The following is a 24,056-nucleotide window of genomic DNA, read 5'->3' as shown; positions in this document are numbered from 1 at the left end:
AAAATACCAAACATTACCAAACAATATCAAATTTTTGTCGTGAGATTTGCAACCCAATGAGAATCTAAAATATCAAATTAGAATCAATTAGGTTATGAAACGTATTTACGTATGAAGTCTACCCTATAATTGATAATAATATTGATCATATTTAGTAGGAAGATTTTCTACGAAGGGAGAACCTAAAATATCAAATTAAAGCAAATTAGGTTGAAAAAGGATTTTTTTTTAATTATTAGCACTTTCTAGTATTTTTTTCTCAACAAAGTTTGGCAAACGCTGCGTATACGTAACATATTATGTCCTAAATCGGTATACTTCATACGCTTCAATGTATTCTGCAATTGCGTGGGCTATGTGCGATATTGAATTTTTATACCCTCCACCATAGTATGGAGGGTATATTAATTTTGTCATTCCGTTTGTAACTTATCGAAATATTCATTTCCGACCTTATAAAGAATATATATTCTTGATCAGGGTAAAATTCTAAGACGATCTAGCCATGTACGTCCGTCTGTTGTAATCACGCTATCTTTTGAAGGAATTGAGATAGGGTGCTGAAATTTTGCATAGGTTTGTCTTTTGTTTGCAGGCAGGTCAAGTTCAAAGATGGGATATATTGTTCCACGTTTAGGTATACCTCCCATATAACAGCACCCCCCAATTTTCGGCATTTTGGGGTTCTTGAGCGCGTTCTTCAACCGAATAAGCTGAAATTTGGTACATTGGATTCTTATTGGTATGTATCCACAAAAAAATATAAATATAGGTTCACTTTTTCTTGCAGCCCCCATATAACGGTACCTCCTAATTTTCAGTATTTTGGGGGTTTTTATCGTATTTTTCCACCGAATTGGCTGTAATTTAGTATTTTGAATTCTTAGTAGGTACCAAATCTCTCCACAAAAAATTATAAATATAGGTCAATTTTTTCGGATATCCCCCATAAGAGGATACACCCAAATATTCGGTACTTTGGGGTTCTTGGGCGCGTTTTTCAACCGAATTCGCTGCAATTTGGTACATTGGGTTCTTATTGGGTACCAAATATCTCTACTAAAAATTATAAATATCGGCCCACTTTTTCTGGTAGCCCTCATATGAGGGCACCCCAAATTTTCGGTATTTTGAGGTTCCTGAGCGCGTTTTTCAACCGAATTCGCTGAAATTTGGTACATTGGGTTCTTATTGGGTACCAAATATCTCTACTAAAAATTATAAATATCGGCCCACTTTTTCTGGTAGCCCTCATATGAGGGCACCCCAAATTTTCGGTATTTTGAGGTTCCTGAGCGCGTTTTTCAACCGAATTCGCTGAAATTTGGTACATTGGGTTCTTATTGGGTACCAAATATCTCTACTAAAAATTATAAATATCGGCCCACTTTTTCTGGTAGCCCTATATATGGGAACCCCCATATAGATAAAGCTCCCATATATATTTTCGTCCGATATTATGTAGTGTACCAAGGATCCTATATTTATTCGATTTGCATGGAATTTGTCATATTGTACTGAATTGAGTTTAAAATGATATGTAAAATCGGTTCCGATTTAGATATAGCTCCCATATATAGTTTCGCTCGATTTTAGGTAAATGGTTCTGTAATAGGAAAATATTTGTGGCATAGGTCCACTTAGTTGTTATATTCCCTATATAAATATCCTGCACTTTCCATTACATTGGAATATTTAGTCATCATTTCGAAAATAATTAGCTGTAGTATATTTCCTTGTGGGGTTGGAAACTTAATTTTAAGTAACTGTCAGGGAGGTTAGAAAATAGCTATATGAGTCGTTTATTTTTAAAGTGGTTTAAGTCCGTTTTAGGTTCTGATACAAATCTTGATTCTCTAGAAATGTTTACAAAATATATTACGTTATATATTCTATCATGCTTAAGGGCACAAAGCCACAAACAAATTTAATACCATTTAACAATAGTTTTGGAACAAATCAAACCCAAACCTTTAAATATCTTATCAAAAAAAAATTTTCTTAAGGGAATCCCCCCATTCTTCATGTTTTATTATACCCTACACAACTATGTTGTCAGGGTATTATAGCGGCGAAATATTGGTCCTAGACCCACCTTTAAGTATACCGATCATCTCGACTAGCTGAGTCGATCTAGACATTGTGTCCGTCCGTCCGTCTGTCCATTAAAATTTGTAAACACGATACAGGCCACAGTTATGGACCAATCTTCACGAAATTTTGCATGTAGGAAGGGTTCATTCCAATGAATACCCCTATTGTTTTTGGTAAAGATCGTTTAATATTTAGCGAGGAAATGGACCAAATACTTAATTTTTGTCGGTTTTTATGGTTGCTCTAGAGGCCGCAATTATGGCCCAAATTTCGCGAATTTTTACATGGAGAAGGGCCACAGAATAATCATACCTGTTTTGATAAAGTTCGTTCAATATTTAGCGGGTTAAATGGACCCTGACTTTTGTGTGGAAAATTACAAAATTTGTATTCTATGACTTATATATTTGCCCATGAAGGACATAGACACGAAAAGTTTATAATATATTCAAGAGGAGTGGTTGACCTTTAAATTGATACCAATTATATTGTCGTATGTACTCGGATATGGCAGTTACGCTTAAATATTTACGGGTGCTTACCTACTCAGATATTATTTAGTAACCCATTACCACACTAGAGGGCGGAAATATAGCGCTGATAGCTTTGAAATTTTCCATGAGGTTCCAGTTATGGTCAAGGACAACGCCTATAACTTTCGGTGATAATTAGATTATGATTATGGGATGAAGTGGACCGAATACAATTTTTTTGTGTTTTTTTCGAGTCGATGCCAATAACAGGCCGAAAATCACAACACAACCCAGGGTGAATGGAATCTGTACTGAATATGAATAGTAATATTCGGAAAATATTTCAGATGCTGTTGAGGGATCAAATATCATGAAATATTGCCCTGGTTCGAAATAAACATCCACAGAAAGATAGAGTTCCGTGGTAGTTGTGTAGGGTAGTGTATGGTCGGCCCCGTCCGACTATACTGCTCCGCTCACTGGTTTTTAAGATTTTAAATGGGTTGGTAAATGAATACCAATCCGTGTTAAGGTTTGTAGTCAGTGCCAAATATGTACTTCCTTTTACAACAACAAATTCTTCTAGTACTTAAACTATTCAAATATACCCTTTTCTTTTGGTAATATAGCCCTTAAAATAGTTGTACCATAAACTTATCTACTTAAACATTGTCTGCATGTAGACCAATAAAATTTCATTGGCCGACAATCATTATTTTTCCGAAATGCAATTTATAAGAGTGCTCTCATTCTGCCCATTTCGCTTGTAAAGCAATCCGATAGTAATAACCATATGTGACTGCTTAAACACCAGTAATATTATTGCTAGTTCAGTTTCGGATGATGAACAGTGGAGTGAAAAAAGGAAATTTAGAAAATTTGAACAATTTCAATCTTCTCCAATTTGAAATGTTTATTACACATTATTTCTATTTTCTAAATATATCAATAGATTATCATTTGTTTCTATTATTATTTGTCTTTATTTGTTTTTTTACACAGTGCAATATTCCATATACGAGTATGCATAGATACTCCATATACGAGTATGCATAGATACTCCATATACGAGTATGCATAGATACTCCATATACGAGTATGTATAGATAGTAACATTTTAATGGTATTGCCCTATTTAAAAGTGTGTACATTTGAGTGCGTACATATGTACATACACATTTAAATATATTGTTGCATGTATGTACATTTAAAATGGAAATTTTTAGCAAAAATAAAATATTATTTCATATGCCATTTCCCACCAAAAAAGAACAGAAATCAGTAAGTGGAAACATAACAGCATGAAATCGCAGTATTGTGTGTATGTTTATGTAGGTCTTCTATTTCCGCAACAGTTATGCTATGACAATTAAAGTATAAATGTATGATGGAGTTATGGTTAAGTGTTATGCTTTTAAATTTTGATTTATCTTACAAAGGTATGTTCATTTCTTTTGGAGGGGAAGTGCAAACAATTCATGTTCACTGTTTGAAGGGGTTATATTTTCAAAACTGATAGAATAATTTTATGTGGATTGTCGAAGAATATTGTATCTGTTTAGCAGACTGTTATAATACAAATTGAAACTGTAAATAATATTACAACGGCAATCAACTAGATTTTCCATATTTTCTAAATAAGGCTTCGAATATAATAGAGAAAAATGTTATTTAAATACAAGTTTATATGTTTGCTTCACAATTAACTGTATCGTGCAAAACACCTAAAATCGTTAAGAATCATAGGGGCTTAGTCATCACCCGTGCTGCCAATTTAGCACTTTAAGAGTTATATTTAGCACTTTTTAAACTCGTTTAGCACCAAAAACTTGGTCCAGGACCTATCACTTTTTTAGAATTGTTATTATACCCTACACAACTATGTTTTCAGGGTATTATAGCTTTGTGCAGCCCCAAAAGTTTGTAACGCCGCGAAATATTGGTTTTAGACCCACCTTTAAGTATACCGATCGTCATATCTCGACTAGCTGAGTCCATCTAGACATGTGTGTCCGTCCGTCTGTCCATTATAATTTGTAAACACGATACAGGCCACAGTTATGGACCAATCTTCACGAAATTTTGCATGTCGAATGAGTTCTGGCCAATGAAAACCCCTATTGTTTTTGGAAAAGATCGGTTAAAATTTAGGGGATGAAATGGACCAAAAACTTTATTTTTGTCGATTTTTCTGGTCGCTCCAGAGGCCGCAATTATACCCAAAACCCGCGAATTTTAGTATGGAGAAGGGGATCGGGCCAAAGAATAAGCATGTCTGTTTTGATAAAGATCGGTCAATATTTAGCGGATCAAATGGACCCTTACTTTTGTGTGAAAAATTGCAAAATTTGTATTCTATGTATTTGTATATATTTGGCCCTGAAGGAGAAGTTGATAGCATGTTCAAGAGGAGTAGTTGACCTTTAAATTGATACCAATTATATGGTCGTATGTCCTCAAATGTGGGAGTTACACTTAAATATTTACAGGTGCTTACGTATTCAGACATTATTTAGTAACCCATTACCACACTAGACGGCGGAAATATAGCGCTGATCGCTTTGAAATTATCCATGAAGTTCCAATTATGGAATTTTGGGATGAAGTGGACCGAAAACTTGTGTAGGGTATCATATGGTCGGCCCCGTCCGACTTACTGCTCCGCTCACTGTTTTTTTCTGGATTTTAGAATTTTTGGTATTTTTGACTTCATTACACACTCTATTTCACAGTGACCTATTAAAAGTTTGTAATGTTCAAGCGATGAGTTTGATTATTCAATATTAAAACCAGTAAGGAAAGTTCAAAAGTCGGATGGGGCCGACTATATCTTTGAAGGACCATATGACTTGGGTTCTTTGGTGTACCAAGTCTATGGAATCGTGCAAAACCGATTTCTGCAAAACTTCACAGACATTAAACCGGACTTTATTCGATAAGATGTGCAAAATTTTGCTCATTCGGACAAACCTTTGAAGTTTTGAATACCATTTAAATAAAATCGGACAAAACTATATATGGAAGCTATATCTAGATTTGAACCGTTTTCAACAAAACGCAGACATAAAACTGGACTTAATTCAGTACGCTGTATAATATTGGAAGTTTGGTGAACCACTTAAAAAAATCGGACGAAAATATATATGGGAGCTATATCTAAATCCGGACCGTTTTTCACGAAACTTAAGGGACATCATTCTAGACTTAATTAAGTAAGCTGTGCCAAAATTCGTGTAAATCGAAGGATATATAGGGACTTTGAGGTACCATTTACAGAAACTCGGACGAAAATATACATAGGAACTATATCTAAATCTGCACCGATTTTTATGAAACTTTGCATACATCATTCTAGACTCAATTCAGTACGTTATATGAAATTTCGTGCAAAGCGATGGAAATATAGAGGCTTTGGTGCATCATTTACATAAAATTGGACGAAATTATATATTGGGAGCAATATCTAAATCTGAACTGATTTTCACGAAATTTAACACACATCATTCTATACTTAATTCAGCACGCTATGCTAAATTTCGTATAAATCGAAAAAAATATAAGTGCTTTGGTACACTATTTACATAAAATAAGACGAAAATATATATGGGAGCTATATCTAAATCTGAACCGATTTTCACGAAACTTAGCACACATCATTCTAGACTCAATTCAGTACTCTATGCCAAATTTCGTGCAAATCGAATGATATATAGGGACTTTGGTGCACCATGTACATTAAATCGGACGAAAATATATATGGGAGCTATATCTAAATCTGAACTGATTTTTACAAAACTTAGCACACATTATGCCATCGAAAGTTGTATAGACGTTAGGGCACCATTTACATAAAATCGGAAGAATATATAAGGGAGGTATATCTAAATCTTTACCGATTTTTATGAAACTTTGCACACATCATTCCAGACTGAATTCAGTACACTATATGAAATTTCGTGCAATGTGATGGAAATATAGAGGCTTTGGTGAAGCTTTGGTGAGGCTTTACTTTAAATCGGACGAAAATATATATGGGAGCTATATCTAAATCTGAATCTATTTTCACGAAACTTAACGCACATTATTCCACACTCAATTCAGTACGCCATGCTAAATCTCATGTAAATCGAATGTTATATAGGGCACCTTTTACACATAGTCGGACGAGAATATATATAACAGCTATATCTAAATCTGCACCGATTTTTATGAAACTTTGCACACATTATTCCAGACTGAATTCAGTACGCTATGCGAAAATCGTCCTTGGGCAAATAAATGATCTATGCCAAATTTCATCTCAGTCGGATAATAAATGCGACCTGCACTTTGTTTAGAATTTAATATGGACAGACAGACGGACGGGCGGACGCACGGATGCATAAATCAAAATAAACCATGGGTTTATCTCGTTTCCTTATGCATGTTACAAAAATTTTGTATGTTAGTGTTTATTTAAGGGAACACCCCCCTCCCCGTTTTTAATTTTCCCAGATTTTCAATGGGTTGGTAAATCAATACCAATGATTGTTAATGTTTGTAACTTTGCATATATATATTTGAAGATTTTAAAGAGAAGAAAAATAATTTACAAAAAATGTTTGTTATTGTTTTGTTCTTGTTTTTATAACCTTCACCACTCAGTGGTACAGGGTATTATGTCTTTGTGCATATGTTTGTAACAGGCAAAAGGAAACGAGATAGATACATGGTTCCTTTTGAGAATATGCATAGGATAACTTTCTGAGTCGATTTATGCATGTCCGTCCGTCCGTCTGTCTGTCGATGTTAAATTGTAAACAAAGTACAAGTCGCATTTATGATCCGAATTGGATGAAATTTAGCACAGGCCACTTATTTGGCTCAAGGACAAACCCTATTGAAATTGGGAAAAATCGGTTCAGATTTCGATATAGCTCCCATATATACTTCGTCCGATTTAATGTAAACGGTCCCTATATATCTTTTGATTTGCACGAAATTAGGCCCAGCGTAATGAATTAGGTCTAGAATGATGTGTGCAAAGTTTCGTGAAAATCGGTTCAGATTTGGATATAGCTCCCATATATGTTTTCGTCCGATTTAAGGAAAATGGTGTACAAAAGTCTCTATATATACTTCGATTTGCACGAAATTTGGCATAGCCTACTGAATTGAGTCTCGAATGATGAGTGGTGAGTTTCGGGAAAATCGGTTTAGATTTCGACATATCTCCCATATATGTTTTCGTCCGATTTTATGTTAATGGTGCACCAAGGTCCTTATATATATATATCCTTCGATTTGCACAAAATTTGGCATAGCGTAATGAATTAAGTCTAGATCAATTGTATCAATTTTGCTATAAATCGTTTTCTATAAATTTTCCCCATGTTACGCAGGCGGCTCTAAATCTGCTCGAATGAAATTAAAGATAGGATAGGTTGGAGAAAGAGGGAACATAGGCATGCAATTGTTAGGATACATATGTACAATATACCCAAAGTGGTGAAATGTATCATATGGTCGGCCCAGTCCGACTTTACTACTTTCCTTACTGGTTTGTAATTAAAGAAAAGTCCTTATTTGTGATGGCGGGCATGATAACTCCCCACTGGAACATCGGAATCCGAAAATTCCAACGGTGTTAGAAAGAGCACATGTCTGTTTCTCGTATGAACTAGGATTATTGACTTCGCTCTAAAATTAACAAAATGGCGTACCCTTGAAAAAATATTTTTGGAAAATCGCACATTTTTTACAAAAACCATGTTAAAAAATAAGGAAGATCTTCACCGATTGGCTTAATCCTAGTTCATACGATAGCTATACACTCACAGAGAAACGTGTAAAAATTTGGAATCGATTGGGTCATTAGTTTTTGAGTTATCATGCCCGCCATTCACAAAAGAGAAAACGCGTTTAAAGTTTGAAAAGCCCTTTAGCCGTCACTTAATGCTGACACAATAAATCGGCTATATCTTCAAGAGTTCTTGAGATTTTCACTTGAAATTTTGTAGGGGCATTCTTGAATTAGTGTAGATTAGAATTAAATAAAAAAAAATGACCCCGAGAATGGACCCCCCCCATTCTCGGGGTCAATTTTTTTTAATTGGAATACTCAAGAATTTTCTCAATTGTCTTAACATCAATATTTTGAGTTGTTACTAAAGAAATTAACGTATAATACAGCTTATGGAGTAGTGTAGATAAATTTATAACTAATAGTTATTTTTAATATATTGTGGATATCCTTACATAAATTTCCATCAACGGATTACATAAATTCACTTCACTTCATTTTGGGATTGACCACCTGGATTTCACTCCCTAGCGAGCAAATCCCGAATATATTAACAATACTACCGCAATTTAAAATGCAACACAAGTGTTTACCAGCAATAGCAAGACTGGAGAATCCAACACCATCGATGTGGTTGTTGTCATATTTGAATGAAAATTAAATGCACTTCTGAAAACAACAACAACAACAAAAAAAGAATACTTTATGCATTTTATATATGAGGACGCATAGAGGAATCCATTTCAATTTGTTTGCTTGTAATAACAGTTTATGTGTGTATGTGCGCATGGCGTGGTTGTGTGTGTTTTTTATTTTATATGGTAATACCGAAAACTAATTTAAATAAAACGGAAAAATTGAGTGTAATATGTTTTACTCCATTTCGTTTTTCCATGAAAATGCATTTAATTTATTTTTTGACATAATAAAACAAAATTGTGACTGGTCGCAGGGAAATAAATGAAGGACTAACGGAAATGAAACTGAATTATAAATAGCATACCACCTGCATAAAGATAAGTTTTAATATTTGACGCCGATGGCAGTGTTCCATATTTCGATTTTTTTCGATTTGTAAACTAAAAAGTTTTCCCTACATGCTTTCTTTTTTTGACTTATTTAATATCTTTTCGTTTTTGTTTGCAGAAAAAGTTGGGTTTTTAGATTTGTTTGTGTTCTTCTGTTTTTTTGGGGACGATGCGATCGATTTAATTTGTTTTTTTTTCTGGGGACAATTCATATCTATGTTCGTGTTTGTGCTTTTCTTTTACTTACCGGTGGGGTTTCGAACAGCATAACTTCCGTGCCTTTCAATATTAAAAATCGAGGCTTATAACTTTGCCATGAAATGTTATTATTGATGACACCTTCATTCACCCAGCCCATGTATTCAATCCGTTCACCAACGGCAAAATTTCGATTATAAAGTTTCATCTAAAAAGGGGAATGGAAAATAAACAAAGAAATTATTTCTAAACTTATTTGGGTTGAAAGGAAAATAACAAAATTTAGCTGTTAGCAATTATGGTAATTTGGTAGGAAATTGTAACTTTTTTCACAAAAATTAGATCACAATGTGCAACAAATTTTGAATTTTTTGATAATTATCGGGAAATTTCTAAAAATTCAAAACATCTGTATTTTAAGAAAAAGGCCAAATAAAAGTCGACCAAGGCAATCGGCCGAGAATATTGCTGCCGTACGAGCCAGTGTTGAGAGGTCCCCAAGAACATCCCAAAAACGCCGTTCTCAGCAGTTGGGCATGGCTCGGTCCACTTTACAACGGATTATTCGCATTGATTTGCATTTGTTCCCGTACAAAATTCAATTGACGCAAAGAATGTTGCCTGCGGACAAGCCTCGTCGATTGGAATGGGCCCAAAGAGTCATCGAAATGGCCGAAGATGACGAGCAATTTTGGAACAAAATTATCATGTCCGATGAAGCCCATTTCACATTGAATGGGACCGTAAATAAGCAAAATTGCCGTTTTTAAGCCACTGAAAATCCTCAGGTGATTCAAGAAGTGCCTCTTCATGACGAAAAAGTCACAGTTTGGTTCGGCGTTAGTGCGAAATCGGTCATTGGGCCGTTTTTCTTCCAAAATGAAAATGGCCATGCTGTTACCATCAATCGGGAGCGTTATCGCGACATGATGACCAATTCTGTGATGCCAATTATTCGTCAAAAGCGTATGAGGCAGTTCTGGTTTCAACAAGACGGCGCTCCACCGCACACAAGTCGCATAACAATCGATTTTCTGAAGAATTTGTTTCCGGGCCGTTTAATGTCGAAAAGTGGTGATTTGGACTGGCCACCGCGTTCGCCCGATTTGACGCTGCCTGACTTATTCTTGTGGGGATATTTGAAGTCAAAGGTTTACGTTAACAAGCCAAGGACCGTAGAAGAGCTCAAGGACAACATTCGTGAAGATATAACCGCTATTCCGGCCGAAATGTTGGCAAAAACGATGGAAAATGCAGCAAAAAGGGCACAATACGTCATCAACGCCAGAGGCGGCCATTTGAGAGATATCATATTCAAAAATTGATGTAAACAAATCTACTTGGAACAAATTAAATGATTAACATTGCCAACCGCCAAATTTTTATTTTTTTCTTTGATTAAAAGAAAAAAGTGGGTTCGTCGAATATGGGCAACCCTGTATATTATTAATGTGAGAACAACAGGTTAACCTCCAGTTGACTCTCTAAGGGGCTATTTTCGGTCCCCTTTTCCAGAAATGATTGAAATCTCATAAAAAACTACAAAAATGTTCGCCATATAGTTTTACTATAAGTCTCAGAATAGACCAAAACTCGAAAATCATCATGTCAAAAATCTTAAAACATGAAAACTCATTTTATTGTTAAAACCGATCTTATTCCGCGTTTGTATCATTTTTTTCCACAAGATTTTAGAATAGAATGAAGGACAAAAATGTTCTTCGTCAAATTTTAACAAGAGAAATCGGTATTTGAACAGGAGAAATCGGTATATATAATATGTATATACTGAATATATAGACGTCAATTTAGGACAAAACTTCAAAAATATTAGCAATTTTTTCATAGAAATAGTACTTTTCCGCTAACTGTATGGAAGTAACATGAAACAATTTTTCGCCCTCAGTGTAAAGATTAAAATATTCAAAGTTCACTATGAGTCAAAAAAAAAAAAAAAAATCAACCGAAAATACTAAGCAATATCATAACTCATATGCACTTTTAAATATTTACGTATAACTCCTACATTCAACCACTGCTCTTGGATATACTATCAACTTCTCGGGTCCTTCCTGTCCTTTAGGTGTAAATATGTATGCCACAGAATCGAAATTTTGATTTTGTTAAACAAAAGTCTGGGTCAATTTGAACTGCTAAATTTTTGGCCTATACCCTAAACCTTAGTCGATCATTTCCAAGAAGAATAGGGATATTCCTTGGCCTGAACCGTTCCTAACTGTGGGCTGTAGCGTGTATACAAATTATAATGGTCGGACGGTCAAACTGACGGACATATATGTCTATATCGACTCAGCTAGTCGATATATAATGATTGAAACAGTTTCCTATATCTATAAAGAACACATAATTATTTTCGTCCGATTTCATGTCAGTGGTTCCCCAAAGATGCTAAAATCGGGCGAAGCTCCCATATATAGTTTCGCCCGATTTAGTTAAATATATCTAAATCTGAACCGATTTTCTCGAAACTTGGCAAATATCATTCTAGACCTTATTCATTACGCTGTGCCAAATTTTGTGCAAGTCAAAAGATTTCCAAGGACTTTAGTGGACAATTTACCTAAAATCGGGCGAAGCTATATATGGGAGCGATATCTAAATCTAAACCGATTTTCTCAAAACTTTTCACACATCATTCTAGACATAATTCATTACGCTGTACCAAAATTCGTGCAAATCAAAAGATTTCCAGGGACTTTAGTGGACTATTCACCTAAAACCGGGCGAAAAAATATATGGGAGCTATATCTAAATATGAACCGATTTTTCAATTTCAAAAATTCGTCCTTGGGCCAAATAAATGAGCTGTGCCAAATTTCATCCAATTCGGATTATAAATGTGACCTGTACTTTGTTTACAATTTAACATGGACAGACAGACAGACGGACGAACATGCATAAATCGACTTAGAAAGTGATTCTATGCATATTCTCAAAAGGAACCTTGGGTCTATCTCGATTATTTTTGCCTGTTACAAACATATGCACAAAGACATAATACCCTGTACCACAGTGTGGTGAAGGGTATAAAAAGAGGGTTATATGGGGACTACCCCAAAAAGGGAGCGAATATTAATAATTTTTGGTAGGGAGATTTGTTGCCATACATGACTACAAAATACCAAATTACAGCAGATTCGGTTGAAAACCGCGACCAAAAACCCCAAAATACCGAAAAGTGGGGTTACCCTTATATGGGGGCTATCTGAAAAAATGGACCTATATTCATAATTTTTTTGTGGGGAGATTTGGTATCTATTAAAAACTCAAAATACTAAATTACATCTAATTCGGCGGAAAAATACGATCAAAACCACAAAAATACTGATAATTAGGAGGTACTGTTATATGAGGAGTACCAGAATAAGTGGACCTATATTAATAATTTTTTGTGGAGACATTTAGTACCCAATAAGAACCCAATGTAGCAAATTTCACCGAATTTGTTCGAATTTGGCGCTCAAGAACCCCAAAATATCGAAAATTGAGGGGTAACGTTATATGGGGGGTACCAGAAAAAATAACCTATATTTATAATTTGAATTTCGGTTGAAAAACACGCTCAGGAACCACAAAATACAGAAAATTGGGTTGGAGGGGGTGTACCCTTATATGGGACGGACGAACGGACAGACGGACGGGCATGGCTAGATCGTCTTAGAATTTTACCCTGATCAAGAATATATATACTTTATAGGGTCGGAAATGAATATTTTGATGTGTTACAAACGCAATGACAAAATTAATATAGCCTCCATACTATGGTGAAGGGTATAAAAAGGGGATTATATGGGGACTACCCATAAAATGGGGCGAATATTAATAATTTTTGGTAGGGAGATTTGTTGCCATACATGACTACAAAATATCAAATTACAGCAGATTCGGTTGACAACCGCGCCCAAAAACCCCAAAATACCGAAAATTAGAGGGTACCCTTATATAGGGGCTACCTGAAAAAATTTACCTATATTTATAATTTTTAGTAGAGAGATTTGCTACGCAATAAGAACTCAAAGTACCAAATTTCAGCGAATTCGAAAAACGGTCTCAAGGACTTACAAATTCCGAAAATTGGGGGTACCCTTATATGGGGGCTACCCGAAAAGATGGACCTATATTTATAATTTTTTGTGGAGAGAATTGATACCCAATAACAACTCAAAGTACTAAATTACTGCCAATTCGGTGAACAAATCCAGTGAATTCGGTTGAAAAACGTGCTCAAGAACCACAAAATACTGAAAATTGGGGGTACCCATATATGGGAACTATGCCTAAACGTGGACTGATATAGCCCATCTTCGAACTTGACCTGCCTGCAGACAAAAGGCGACTCTATGCACAATTTTGGCGTTCTATCTCAATTCGTTTAGACGCTAGAGTGATTACAACAGAAAGACGTTGAAGGGTACTATGGTGGTGGGTATAAAAATACCAGTCGCTGGACTAAATATTCTCCTTTGCATATACAACCCATTCCATTTTATGTTTCCGGGCACATTCACTTTCTCCAAATTGTTATAAATATTTAATTAACTATAAAATGCTGCAAAACATTTCACTTTCGGTTTATTCGTACATACACATAACGTGTCGTTCGCTTATGACATTTGACAAGACGGTGTGATGTGAAATCTGTGACAGAAGTGAATTTCAAACCATTTGTCACTTTAAGAGATCGTAAATTCTTCAACGACAAATTCTCATTTTTATTTCCATTTTATTTTGTTTTTTTTTTTTGTTATGTTTCTCAAACAGACTAATATCATGCACAAAGGAATATAAAAACAAACAACTACAGCAACAACAACAAGAGGAAAACAACAGCAACAATAATGTCAACATCAGTAGACAAGTATTTGTGAATGGATATCTATCTAGACGATGACAGACAAAGGACATTCATATAAACCGACATATACTGGTATATGTGTACGTGTGTATGTGTGCATTGGATTTAATGCTGTAAATATTTGAAATTTTTTATTTTCTCTTTCTTTCTCTTTACGTCAGTCGTTTTTAATGCATCAATTTTCTCTCAATTTAATTTTGCCCAACACTGCTGTAAATATTTGAAATTTTTTGTGGCATCAATTTTCAAACGAATGTATGGATATACTCAAGCAATGGTTAGGAGTTTTACTTTTTTTTGAGGTGTTTTTGGATGCACTTAAATGTGGGATATTTCTTAGCTAAATTTTAAAAATCTTGAAAACCTTTGTTGGTAGATTTTTTTAAGTCTCGCAAAAAAGGAAGAAATCAATATTGATGTATTTTTAAAGAGAGAGAGTAAAGTTTCGCTTTCATACCTTTAATTTACCACAAAAAAATTATTTTTTAAAAATACATGAAGTAATTTGGAAAATGCGACTAAAATCATCAGAAGTGCCGAAACTGAGTAGAAAACTTTATACGACGTTTTTGCAAAGAAGATTTCTACGCATCACCAATCGGAAGAGTCAAATAACAGCTCCATCGAATTCAGTTAAAACAGTAACCAGTTTCACTCGAACTTTTTATACCCTGCATCAGGTTTGTGCATTTAAATCCTTAAATCGACTAGGAACTCTGTTATATAGAGACTATGTTATTGTATTATGTGTTAGTACAGACACGCAGGTTGGAAACCCGAGGTAGGAGTTTCGATATACGAACTTATATGTGGACATTTGAATGGACATTTTAACTGGACATTTTGAAACTCAACCAATATTGAATAATTTCTGGAAGGGAGATTTTTGTTTCCAATGAATTAAATATTTTATAGCCTCTTCGATGAGAAAATTCCAGAGGAAACCAAATAATACCGAACTTGAGTCGGAATTTTTTATGGGATCTATATCAAACTTTGGACCTACATAGACCATTATCTGCAAAAATGTGTTTTGCACTCCAATAAGGCAAATTACATCCACTACAATCGGGAAATGCGGCTTAAACGTTTATACTACTGACAATGGGGGCTTTGTAAAAACCATGGACCTGTATGATCATTTTCTTTATATATTAGCATTTAAACTAACCTTAAATGTTAAGCGATTTGGGTACTTATGAAAACCATTAGAATCTGAAAATCGAATTATAATTCAATTAAAAACGCGCCCAAGCCCCCATATTTCCAATAACTGGGGGTACAGGAATTTGGGATGCAGCGTTATTTGAGGGCTAAACATATTGATGTTTTTTTATAACCTTCACCACAGGCTATAATTGAGAATATGCATAGAATCACTTCTGAACAAAGTACATGTCGCATTTATGATCCGATTTGGATGAAATTTGGCATAGGTCACTTATTTGGCCCAAGGACGAACCCTATTGAAATTGGGAAAAATCGGTTCAGATTTAGATATAGCTCCCATATATATTTTCGTCCGATTTAAGGTAAATGGTGCTCCAAAGTCCTTATATATCGTTCGATTTGCACGAAATTTGGCACAGCGGAATGAATTAGGTGTAGAATGATGTGTGCAAAGTTTCCTGAAAATCGGTTCAGATTTAGATATAGCTCCCATATATATTTTCGTCCGATTTAATGTAAATGGTGCACCAAAGTCCCTTAATATCTTTCGATTTGGACGAAATTCGGAACACCTTAATGAATTATGTCCATAATTTTGTGTGTTAAGCTTCGTGAAAATCGGTTCAGATTCAAATATAGCTCCCATATACATTTTCGTTCGATTTAATGTAAATGTTGCACCAAAGTCTTTATATATCTTTCGATTTGCACGAAATTCGCCATAGGGTACTGAGTTAGGTCTAGAATGATGTGTTAGGTTTCCTGAAATCGGTTCAGATGTAGATATAGCTCCTATATCTGACCAAATGAAACATTTAGTATCGGTTGCAGAATGACATGTTTATGGATCCAATTTCATTTTACTGGTCCTTTAAAAATGCGACGTCTGTTGGGATTCTTCTGTTGAATATACCCAAAGTGGTGAAGGGTATCATATAGTCGGTCCAGTCCAACTTCAATACTTTCCTTACTGGTTCAGTAAGAAGATTTTCCCCAGTGAGAACCAACAACACTTTAAAAACGTCTTCAGAATACCGAATATTTAGGTTTGTACCCTCTTGACCGACTAGAGGTCAACAAATATTCAGTACAGCCCTTCTAGTTACTTGTCCAGATTTCCTTCACCGTGGGTTGTGTTGTGGTCTATAGATCGACTCGAAAAAACACAAAAAAAGTTTTCGGTCCAATTCATCTCAATATTATTATCTGATCATAGCCGAAAATTATAGGCGTTGTCCTTGACCATACCTTGATCCTCATAGAAATTTTCAAAGCGATCCGCGCTATATTTTCCCTCTCTAATGTGGTAATGCGTTATTAAATAATATATGAATACGTAAGCACCTGTAAATATTTACGTGTAACTCCCACATCCGAGTACATACAACAGAGATGCTTAGAGTACGTGGGTACCTACCTTGCGGTCTTACCCCACCTTGCTGTAAACAACAGTTAATACAAAGCGTCAATCGATCACACGTATTTAGACGCGATCACCTTCTTGGATGAGGAGCGGAGCCCTGCCTTTCTATGGGTCAGGCACACGGTTGTAATGCAACTCCACACCGAGTCACAGCTCTACCAGCGATTTAGGTATAAACCACATCCAGCACGATGCTCCCCGAAGGGCCAACACCAATTGCCAGGCTAGATCCGCAGACCTAGGGGCCCTGACACCCGTGCTACCGAAACAGTCAGGTTCATAGCCAAAGCTATTACGAGTAGAACCCGAAACAGTTCGAGACTGGTCACTCACAGACTATAGGCAGAGCCCAGCTTCATAGCCATAGCTACTACCATTAGGACTAACATGCATGCTCTCTACAATGAAACAATTGCTGAAAGGGGATACAATGCATAAGTGACCACCAACATCACGCGATATTGGTAGCCACCATGCATCTCACCCCTCCCAACAATTGTTCCACAAGCCTGCAGGTCCCCCACAGACTAACCTCTGCACGTTTTGTGCTGGCTCTTCACAATGAAATAACCATAAAGAGAGGATGAAAACAGATGCAAAACCCAACACCTCTCGATGCTAATTCCCACACCGTCTCCATCCTCACCCAATGATCATTCCACAAGCCTACAACGTTCGGGAATGGTGACCCTACTAGTTTCAATCCACGATCCGGGACTAGTAAACCCAAAGGCACAACCGGAACACCAGAATACCCCCACGGGCACTCCGCACAACACACACCAAACAACAAAGCCTCCCAACAGTCCACACAACACATCCACACAGGACAGTGACCGCAACCACTCGGGTATCCGGCCCGTCGGATCAAACACACTGGACAGTGACTAAACACCCTCACGGATGTCCAGCCCGTCGGACCAAGCACCCGAACAACGAGCAACCAAGGGCCCTAGCCAAACATGTCTAAACAGACGGTTAGACACCACCAACAGACAACAGAGACCAAAAACCAGCACCGCGACACATCTTCCCATCAGACCACACATCTCACACCCACAGTACATACAACAGTATCTTGAAGAGTTTTATGTGAGTACCTGTCAAGAGGCCTACCTCACAGTGGCTGAGCCACAGGCGGAAAAGCGCCCACCAGCGCACCAGCACCGAAGTACTATACCAATTGGAGAGCATGCAGAAGGCACACTCTCCCCCTTGGTGAGGGGCTAAACCACAACCCCCGCGAAACTCCCCAGGGGGGCCACACCAAATGTCAGGCTGGATCGACAGATCCAGGGGCACCTGACACCCGCGGTACGGAACATCTCCGCTCAGGCTCGAGACCGAAGCCTCTCCCAGTTTGACGCACGTCCTGGCTGGTATCCCAAAACAACAATAAGCAATGACGATAACCGCAAGTGGCAAGGAAAAACCTGGCCACAAGCAGTGACAAATACACAAATCACAAACAATTAACATGATGTCCTCACGGACTGCACAAAGGCCCCAAAGGAGCGCGGCATCGGACATCACAACACAAACAATGAACAAAACTGCCCTCACGGACAGCCTATACTACATCCACAGGACGAGTGAAGCACATAAAGTGGAAACCACGAACCACCCACGATGCACAGACAACTGCAGGCAGCACGTACACCACCTACAACCGCAAGGAACCGCACCAAGACCAGCACCGCCACTCGGTGCACCTACCCACCATCACCCGGTGCAACCGACCAACCCAACTGTAAGGGGGCTATGCACGAGGACCACCTCCGCTAAGTACTGTCCTTCTCCTAAATGCTTCACGAGCAAAACTACTTAAACAACTAAAGGTCCGATCGTCTTCAAGTGCCCTACTGAAATCCCACCCCGCCCCTCCATTCGATATACCCATACTTGCTAAATCTCTAATGTCATCATAGTAACAGCATTCCGTCAGTATATTCTTCCAGTCCTCAGTCATCCCGCATCCACATAAATCCGTCTGGGACAGGCCTCTTTTATGCAGAAAAGCATTGAGAGAGCCATGCCCCGTCAGTAAGAAACCAGTACTTAAGCCGAAGCGAAAGTCTGGCCGGTCCACTACGAACGTTGCGTCACGAATAAATCAGAAGGCCTGAGCCAACCATCCTCATCCAACTGCAAACCACGTTTAAGCTTATACATGATAGCCCTACATCTCACTTCAATATCAAGCAGCGCAGCGCCAAGCAGCACCTACAACAATATAATTGGTATCTATTTAAAGGTCAACGCTATAGAATACAAATTTTGTAATTTTTCACACAAAAGTCAGGGCCCATTTTACCCGCTAATTATGACCGATCTTTATCAAAGCAGGCATGCCTATTCATTGACCCGATCATTTCGTAAAGATTTGTCCATAATTGTGGCTTGTATCGTGTTTACAAAATATAATGGGCAGATTCTCGCCTATAGGAGGTCTTGAAAAAAATATGTTTAACAAATTCTGGCCTTGAAAAAATATTTTTAAGAAATTCTGGCTTATTGGAGTTCGAATATGTCGAAACATGGACCTATTTTAAATGTTTTCTCAGAGTTGTTTATGGTCCTTCAAAATCCCAAATGCTAGTCCAATATTGGGGGCTACTCTATATATGGAAAATTGTATGTGAAGATGTTTACCAATAACATAGAATCCGTAATGCCAACATACGACCCTTAGTTCTAATACCCATCAGGTTGAAGCAAACCTTTGTTCTAGAAATACATAAACAAGTCCATCAATATATCATCATGACTGGGACTCATCAGTCAAGGCTTGTCAGACTGGCAGACCTGGCAAACATAATACCAATCATTTTCAACCACTCCATTCCATTTCATTTACGAAATATCTCATATAAAAATGTGTTCATTTCTCTGAAGTACACTATAAAGTAGGAAACTTGTTTTTTAAAAAAGTGAGCCATCTCAAAAAGCCGTTAATAAAAAGGATATTTTGTAAATGTTGTCCAAAAAACCTCCATCCGACTACTACAGGACATTGTATAGTGCAGTATATAGATGTTCCATTTATTACTAATACATACCAAAAGTATATGTGTATGTATCTACCTTATGCTTTAGACAGGCGGACACATACGCACATATTCCGTATATCCATTTCCGTTATGTTTTTATGTCTTCTATGAAAACTTCGTTTTTTTTTCTTTCTACACTCTTCACCTTTTGAAGAATACAGATCCTAAAAAAAATGGTGAGGGTGTACTTTCATAACTATGTTGTTGTTTTTTTTTTGTGAGATGTAACACAATAAGAGCAGCAGCAGCAGGTAGGTATGAGTAATGTGCGAACGAACTGTGTTTTCAGAACGGAAATAATATTTAACCATAGAATGAAGAAGTTTTTTTTTCTGAGTGAATCAACAAGATTTGACATAGATTTACAAAAAAATTGACATGAAAACTTTGAAATGTTGGCCTAGAAAATTTGTTCTTTGCTTTCTATGCAAATGGACATCCTGGGCTATTTTGTGAGTGTGTGTTTTTGTATTGAATAAACAAATATGCTGTAGCATCCTGAATATGCATCATATGCCACAAATGACTATACCTTTCGAATTGAAATGCAATACAAAAATGGAGAAAATCTTCAATAGCCCATGGCGTTGTCTGGCAATGGCAAGTTGACATAGTCGAATATTATATGTCGAATACTAAGCAAGGGAGAAATGTATTTCATGGATATGCTTTCAGGTTTTATGTGAAAAATATGTTATCTTCATATCTATTGATGGGAGACCCATAGATAGACCAAACCTTTGTTTTCGTGGCATAATTTTTCAAAATTTTCGATTTGGTTTAATACCAAAAAATATCATCATCCAAGAAAACACTAAATCCACAATTTGCTTTTTATACCCTTCACCACACTGTGGTACAGGGTACTATGTCTTTGTGCATATGTTTGTAACAGGCAAAAATAATCGAGATAGACACATGGTTCCTTTAGAGAATATGCTTAGAATCACTTTCTAAGTCGATTTATGCATGTCTGTTCGTCCGTGTAAACAAAGTACAGGTCGCATTTATGATTCGAATTGGATGAAATTTGGCAAAGCTCTTTTGTTTGACCCAAGGACAAACCCTATTGAAATTGGAAAAAATCGGTTCAGATTTATATATAGATCCCATATATATCTTTGTCCGATTTAAGGTAAATGGTGCACCAAAGTCCCTATATATCTTTCGATTTGCACGAAATTTGGCACATCGTAATGAATAAGGTCACGCATGATGTGTGCAAAGTTTCACGAAAATCGGTTCAGATTTAGATATATCTCCCATATATAGCTTCGCCCAATTTGAGGTAAATAGTCTACTAAAGTCCCTGGAAATCTTTTGATGTGCACGAAATTTGGCACAGAGTTATGAATAATATCGAGAATGATGTCTGCCAAGTTTCGTGAAAATCGGTTCAGATTTAGATATAGCTCCCATATGTATTTTCAGCCGATTTATTGTAATTGGTGCACCAAAGACCCTATATATCTTTCGATTTGCACGAATTTTGGCACAGCGTAATAAATAAGGTCACGCATGATGTGTGCAAAGTTTCACGAAAATCGGTTCAGATTTAGATATAGCTCCCATATATATCTTCGTCCGATTTAAGGTAAACGATGCACCAAAGTCCCTATATATCTTTCGATTTGCACGAAATTTGGTAAAACGTACTAAATTAAGTCTAGAATGATATGTGTAAAGTTTCGTGAAAATCGGTTCAGGTTTAGATATAGCTCCCATATATAGCTTCGCCCGATTTGAGGTAAATAGTCTACTAAAGTCCCTGGAAATTTTTTGATGTGCACGAAATTTGGCACAGAGTTATGAATAAGATCGAGAATGATGTCTACCACATCATATAGTCGGCCCAGTCCGACTTTACTACTTTGCTTACTGGTTAATATTATCGAACACATTAAATGCCTCAAGCGTTACTGTGCGATAAGAATATCGTCACGCCAACGCACACACACACAAAATGCAAATATAAACACATCCACCCCGCACATCCGCTTCACAGTGGATTTCATCAAAACAGCAATTGGGGCACTTTAATCGACAACTTCAGGCAATGGCACACAAAATTGCAACAGTGATTTTTGGCGTTGTCTTTCGTCTTCGATTTGAGTGCAGCACACAATTGCAAACGAAATCGTTGTGATTTTAATTTAGTCATAGTGTGTGTTGCAACTATCTATCCTCTCCTCTCTTTCCCTCCCATACCCTCCCATTCCACGACACAAATATTGCCACTAAGTAATATAATATTTTGTTCACTTGGTAATTTGCACACAGAGTATACAGTTTGGTCGGGTCGGTGGTGTTTGTGTAGCCGCCTAAGGCATATATTTGGAAAAGTGTGTCAAAACTTTGGAATATTTTCTATCACAAATACATTTGCACAACGACGAAAACAGATGCACACAAATATTTATGGCTACAAGGGGAATTCAAAATTTAATTGTATTCGCATCGTTATTAGTGTGTTTGTGTTAGTAGTTGGAATATGTTGGTTAGATATTGCGTTGGTGTTATTACCGAAACTAATGGTATGCAGATAAGATTGTGTTTTTTGTGAAACTTATACCCGAGATTTATGTTTGGTTCATGAGCGGAGGTTGCTAATATTGGTATAAGGCGAATTGAAATGGAGATTCAAAATTAAGCAAATTTGAAATAGGGAATAAAAAAATTGAAAATATCAATATGTATAATGACCTTTATAAATTATTAGGGTTTTGAAATCAACTCCAAAAGCTTTTTAATAAATACTCGAATTCCTAAGGCATCTTCGTATTCGCATATTATTTAGTTACCCATTACCATACTAGAGGGCGAAAAGTAGTGCTGATTGCTAGGAAATTTTGAATGAAGGATGAAATGAACCGGAAACTTTATTTTTGTCTGGTTTTCTAATCGCTCAAGACGCCACAATTATAAGCCGAACATCACTAATTATACCCTTCACCACACTGTGGTACAGGGTATTATGTCTTTGTGCATATGTTTGTAACAGACAAAAGGATTCGAGATAGGTCCAGGGTTCCTTTCGGGAATATGCATAGAATTACTTTCTAAGTCGATTTATGCATGTTCGACCATGTTCCATGTATTTTTGTGAACAAAGTACAGGTCGCGTTTATGATCCGATTTGGATGAATTTGGAGAAAATCGGTTCATATTTAGATATAGCTTCTATATATAGCTTGGTCCGATTTTATGTAAATAGTGCACCAAACTTCCAATATTGGTCCGATTGAGACAAAATTTTGCGCAGATTACTGAATTCGGTCCAGATAATTGTATGCCAAGTTTTGTTGAAATCAGTTCAGATTTAGATATAGCTCCCACATATAGTTTCTTCCGATTTTATTTAAATGGAGCACCACCATACTGCCAATATTGTTCCGATTGAGACAAAATTTTGCACAGCGTACTAAATTAGGCCCAGATTGATGTATGAGAAGTTTTGTTGGAATCGGTTCAGATTTAGATATAGCTCCCATATATAGTTTCGTCCGATTTTACGTAAATAGTGCAGCAAACTTCCAATATTGGTCCGATTGAGACAAAATTTTGCGCAGATTACTGAATTCGGTCTAGATTAATGTATGCCAAGTTTTGTTGAAATCGGTTCATAATGAGATTTAGCTCCCATATATAGTTTCGTCTGATTTTATCTTAATGGAGCACTATACTGCCAATATTGGTCCGATTGAGACAAAATTTTTCACAGCGTACTGAATTAGGCCCAGATTGATGTATGCCAAGTTTTGTTGGAATCGGTTCAGATTTAGATATATCTCCCATATATAGTTTCGTCCGATTTTATGTAAATACATAGTGCACTGAACTTCAAATATTGGTCCGATTGAGACAAAATTTTGCACAACGTACTAAATTAGGCCCAGATTGATGTATGCGAAGTTTTGTTGGATCGGTTTAGATATAGCTCCCATATATAATTTCGTTCGATT

The 24,056-nt window shown here is 36.6% G+C and overlaps 1 protein-coding gene across 1 annotated transcript in view; it reads right to left on the bottom strand.

The window, feature by feature from the left end:
• Positions 1-24,056, bottom strand: part of LOC133336726 (gamma-1-syntrophin) — a gene marked incomplete at its 5' end in the record, with an annotated part of 62,055 nt that overhangs the window by 25,491 nt on the left and 12,508 nt on the right. Inside the window, one exon of the mRNA XM_061545007.1 lies at positions 9,625-9,783. Coding sequence (XP_061400991.1) covers positions 9,625-9,783 — 159 coding nt within the window. The remainder of the gene's footprint in view (positions 1-9,624; positions 9,784-24,056) is intronic.

This window comes from Musca vetustissima, unplaced genomic scaffold, assembly GCF_032173495.1.
Source record: "Musca vetustissima isolate MV318-11 ecotype Yass unplaced genomic scaffold, APGP_CSIRO_Mvet_v1 utg565, whole genome shotgun sequence".
In the NCBI taxonomy this organism is placed as follows: domain Eukaryota; kingdom Metazoa; phylum Arthropoda; class Insecta; order Diptera; family Muscidae; genus Musca; species Musca vetustissima.
This window is presented reverse-complemented; position numbering and strand designations above follow the sequence as displayed.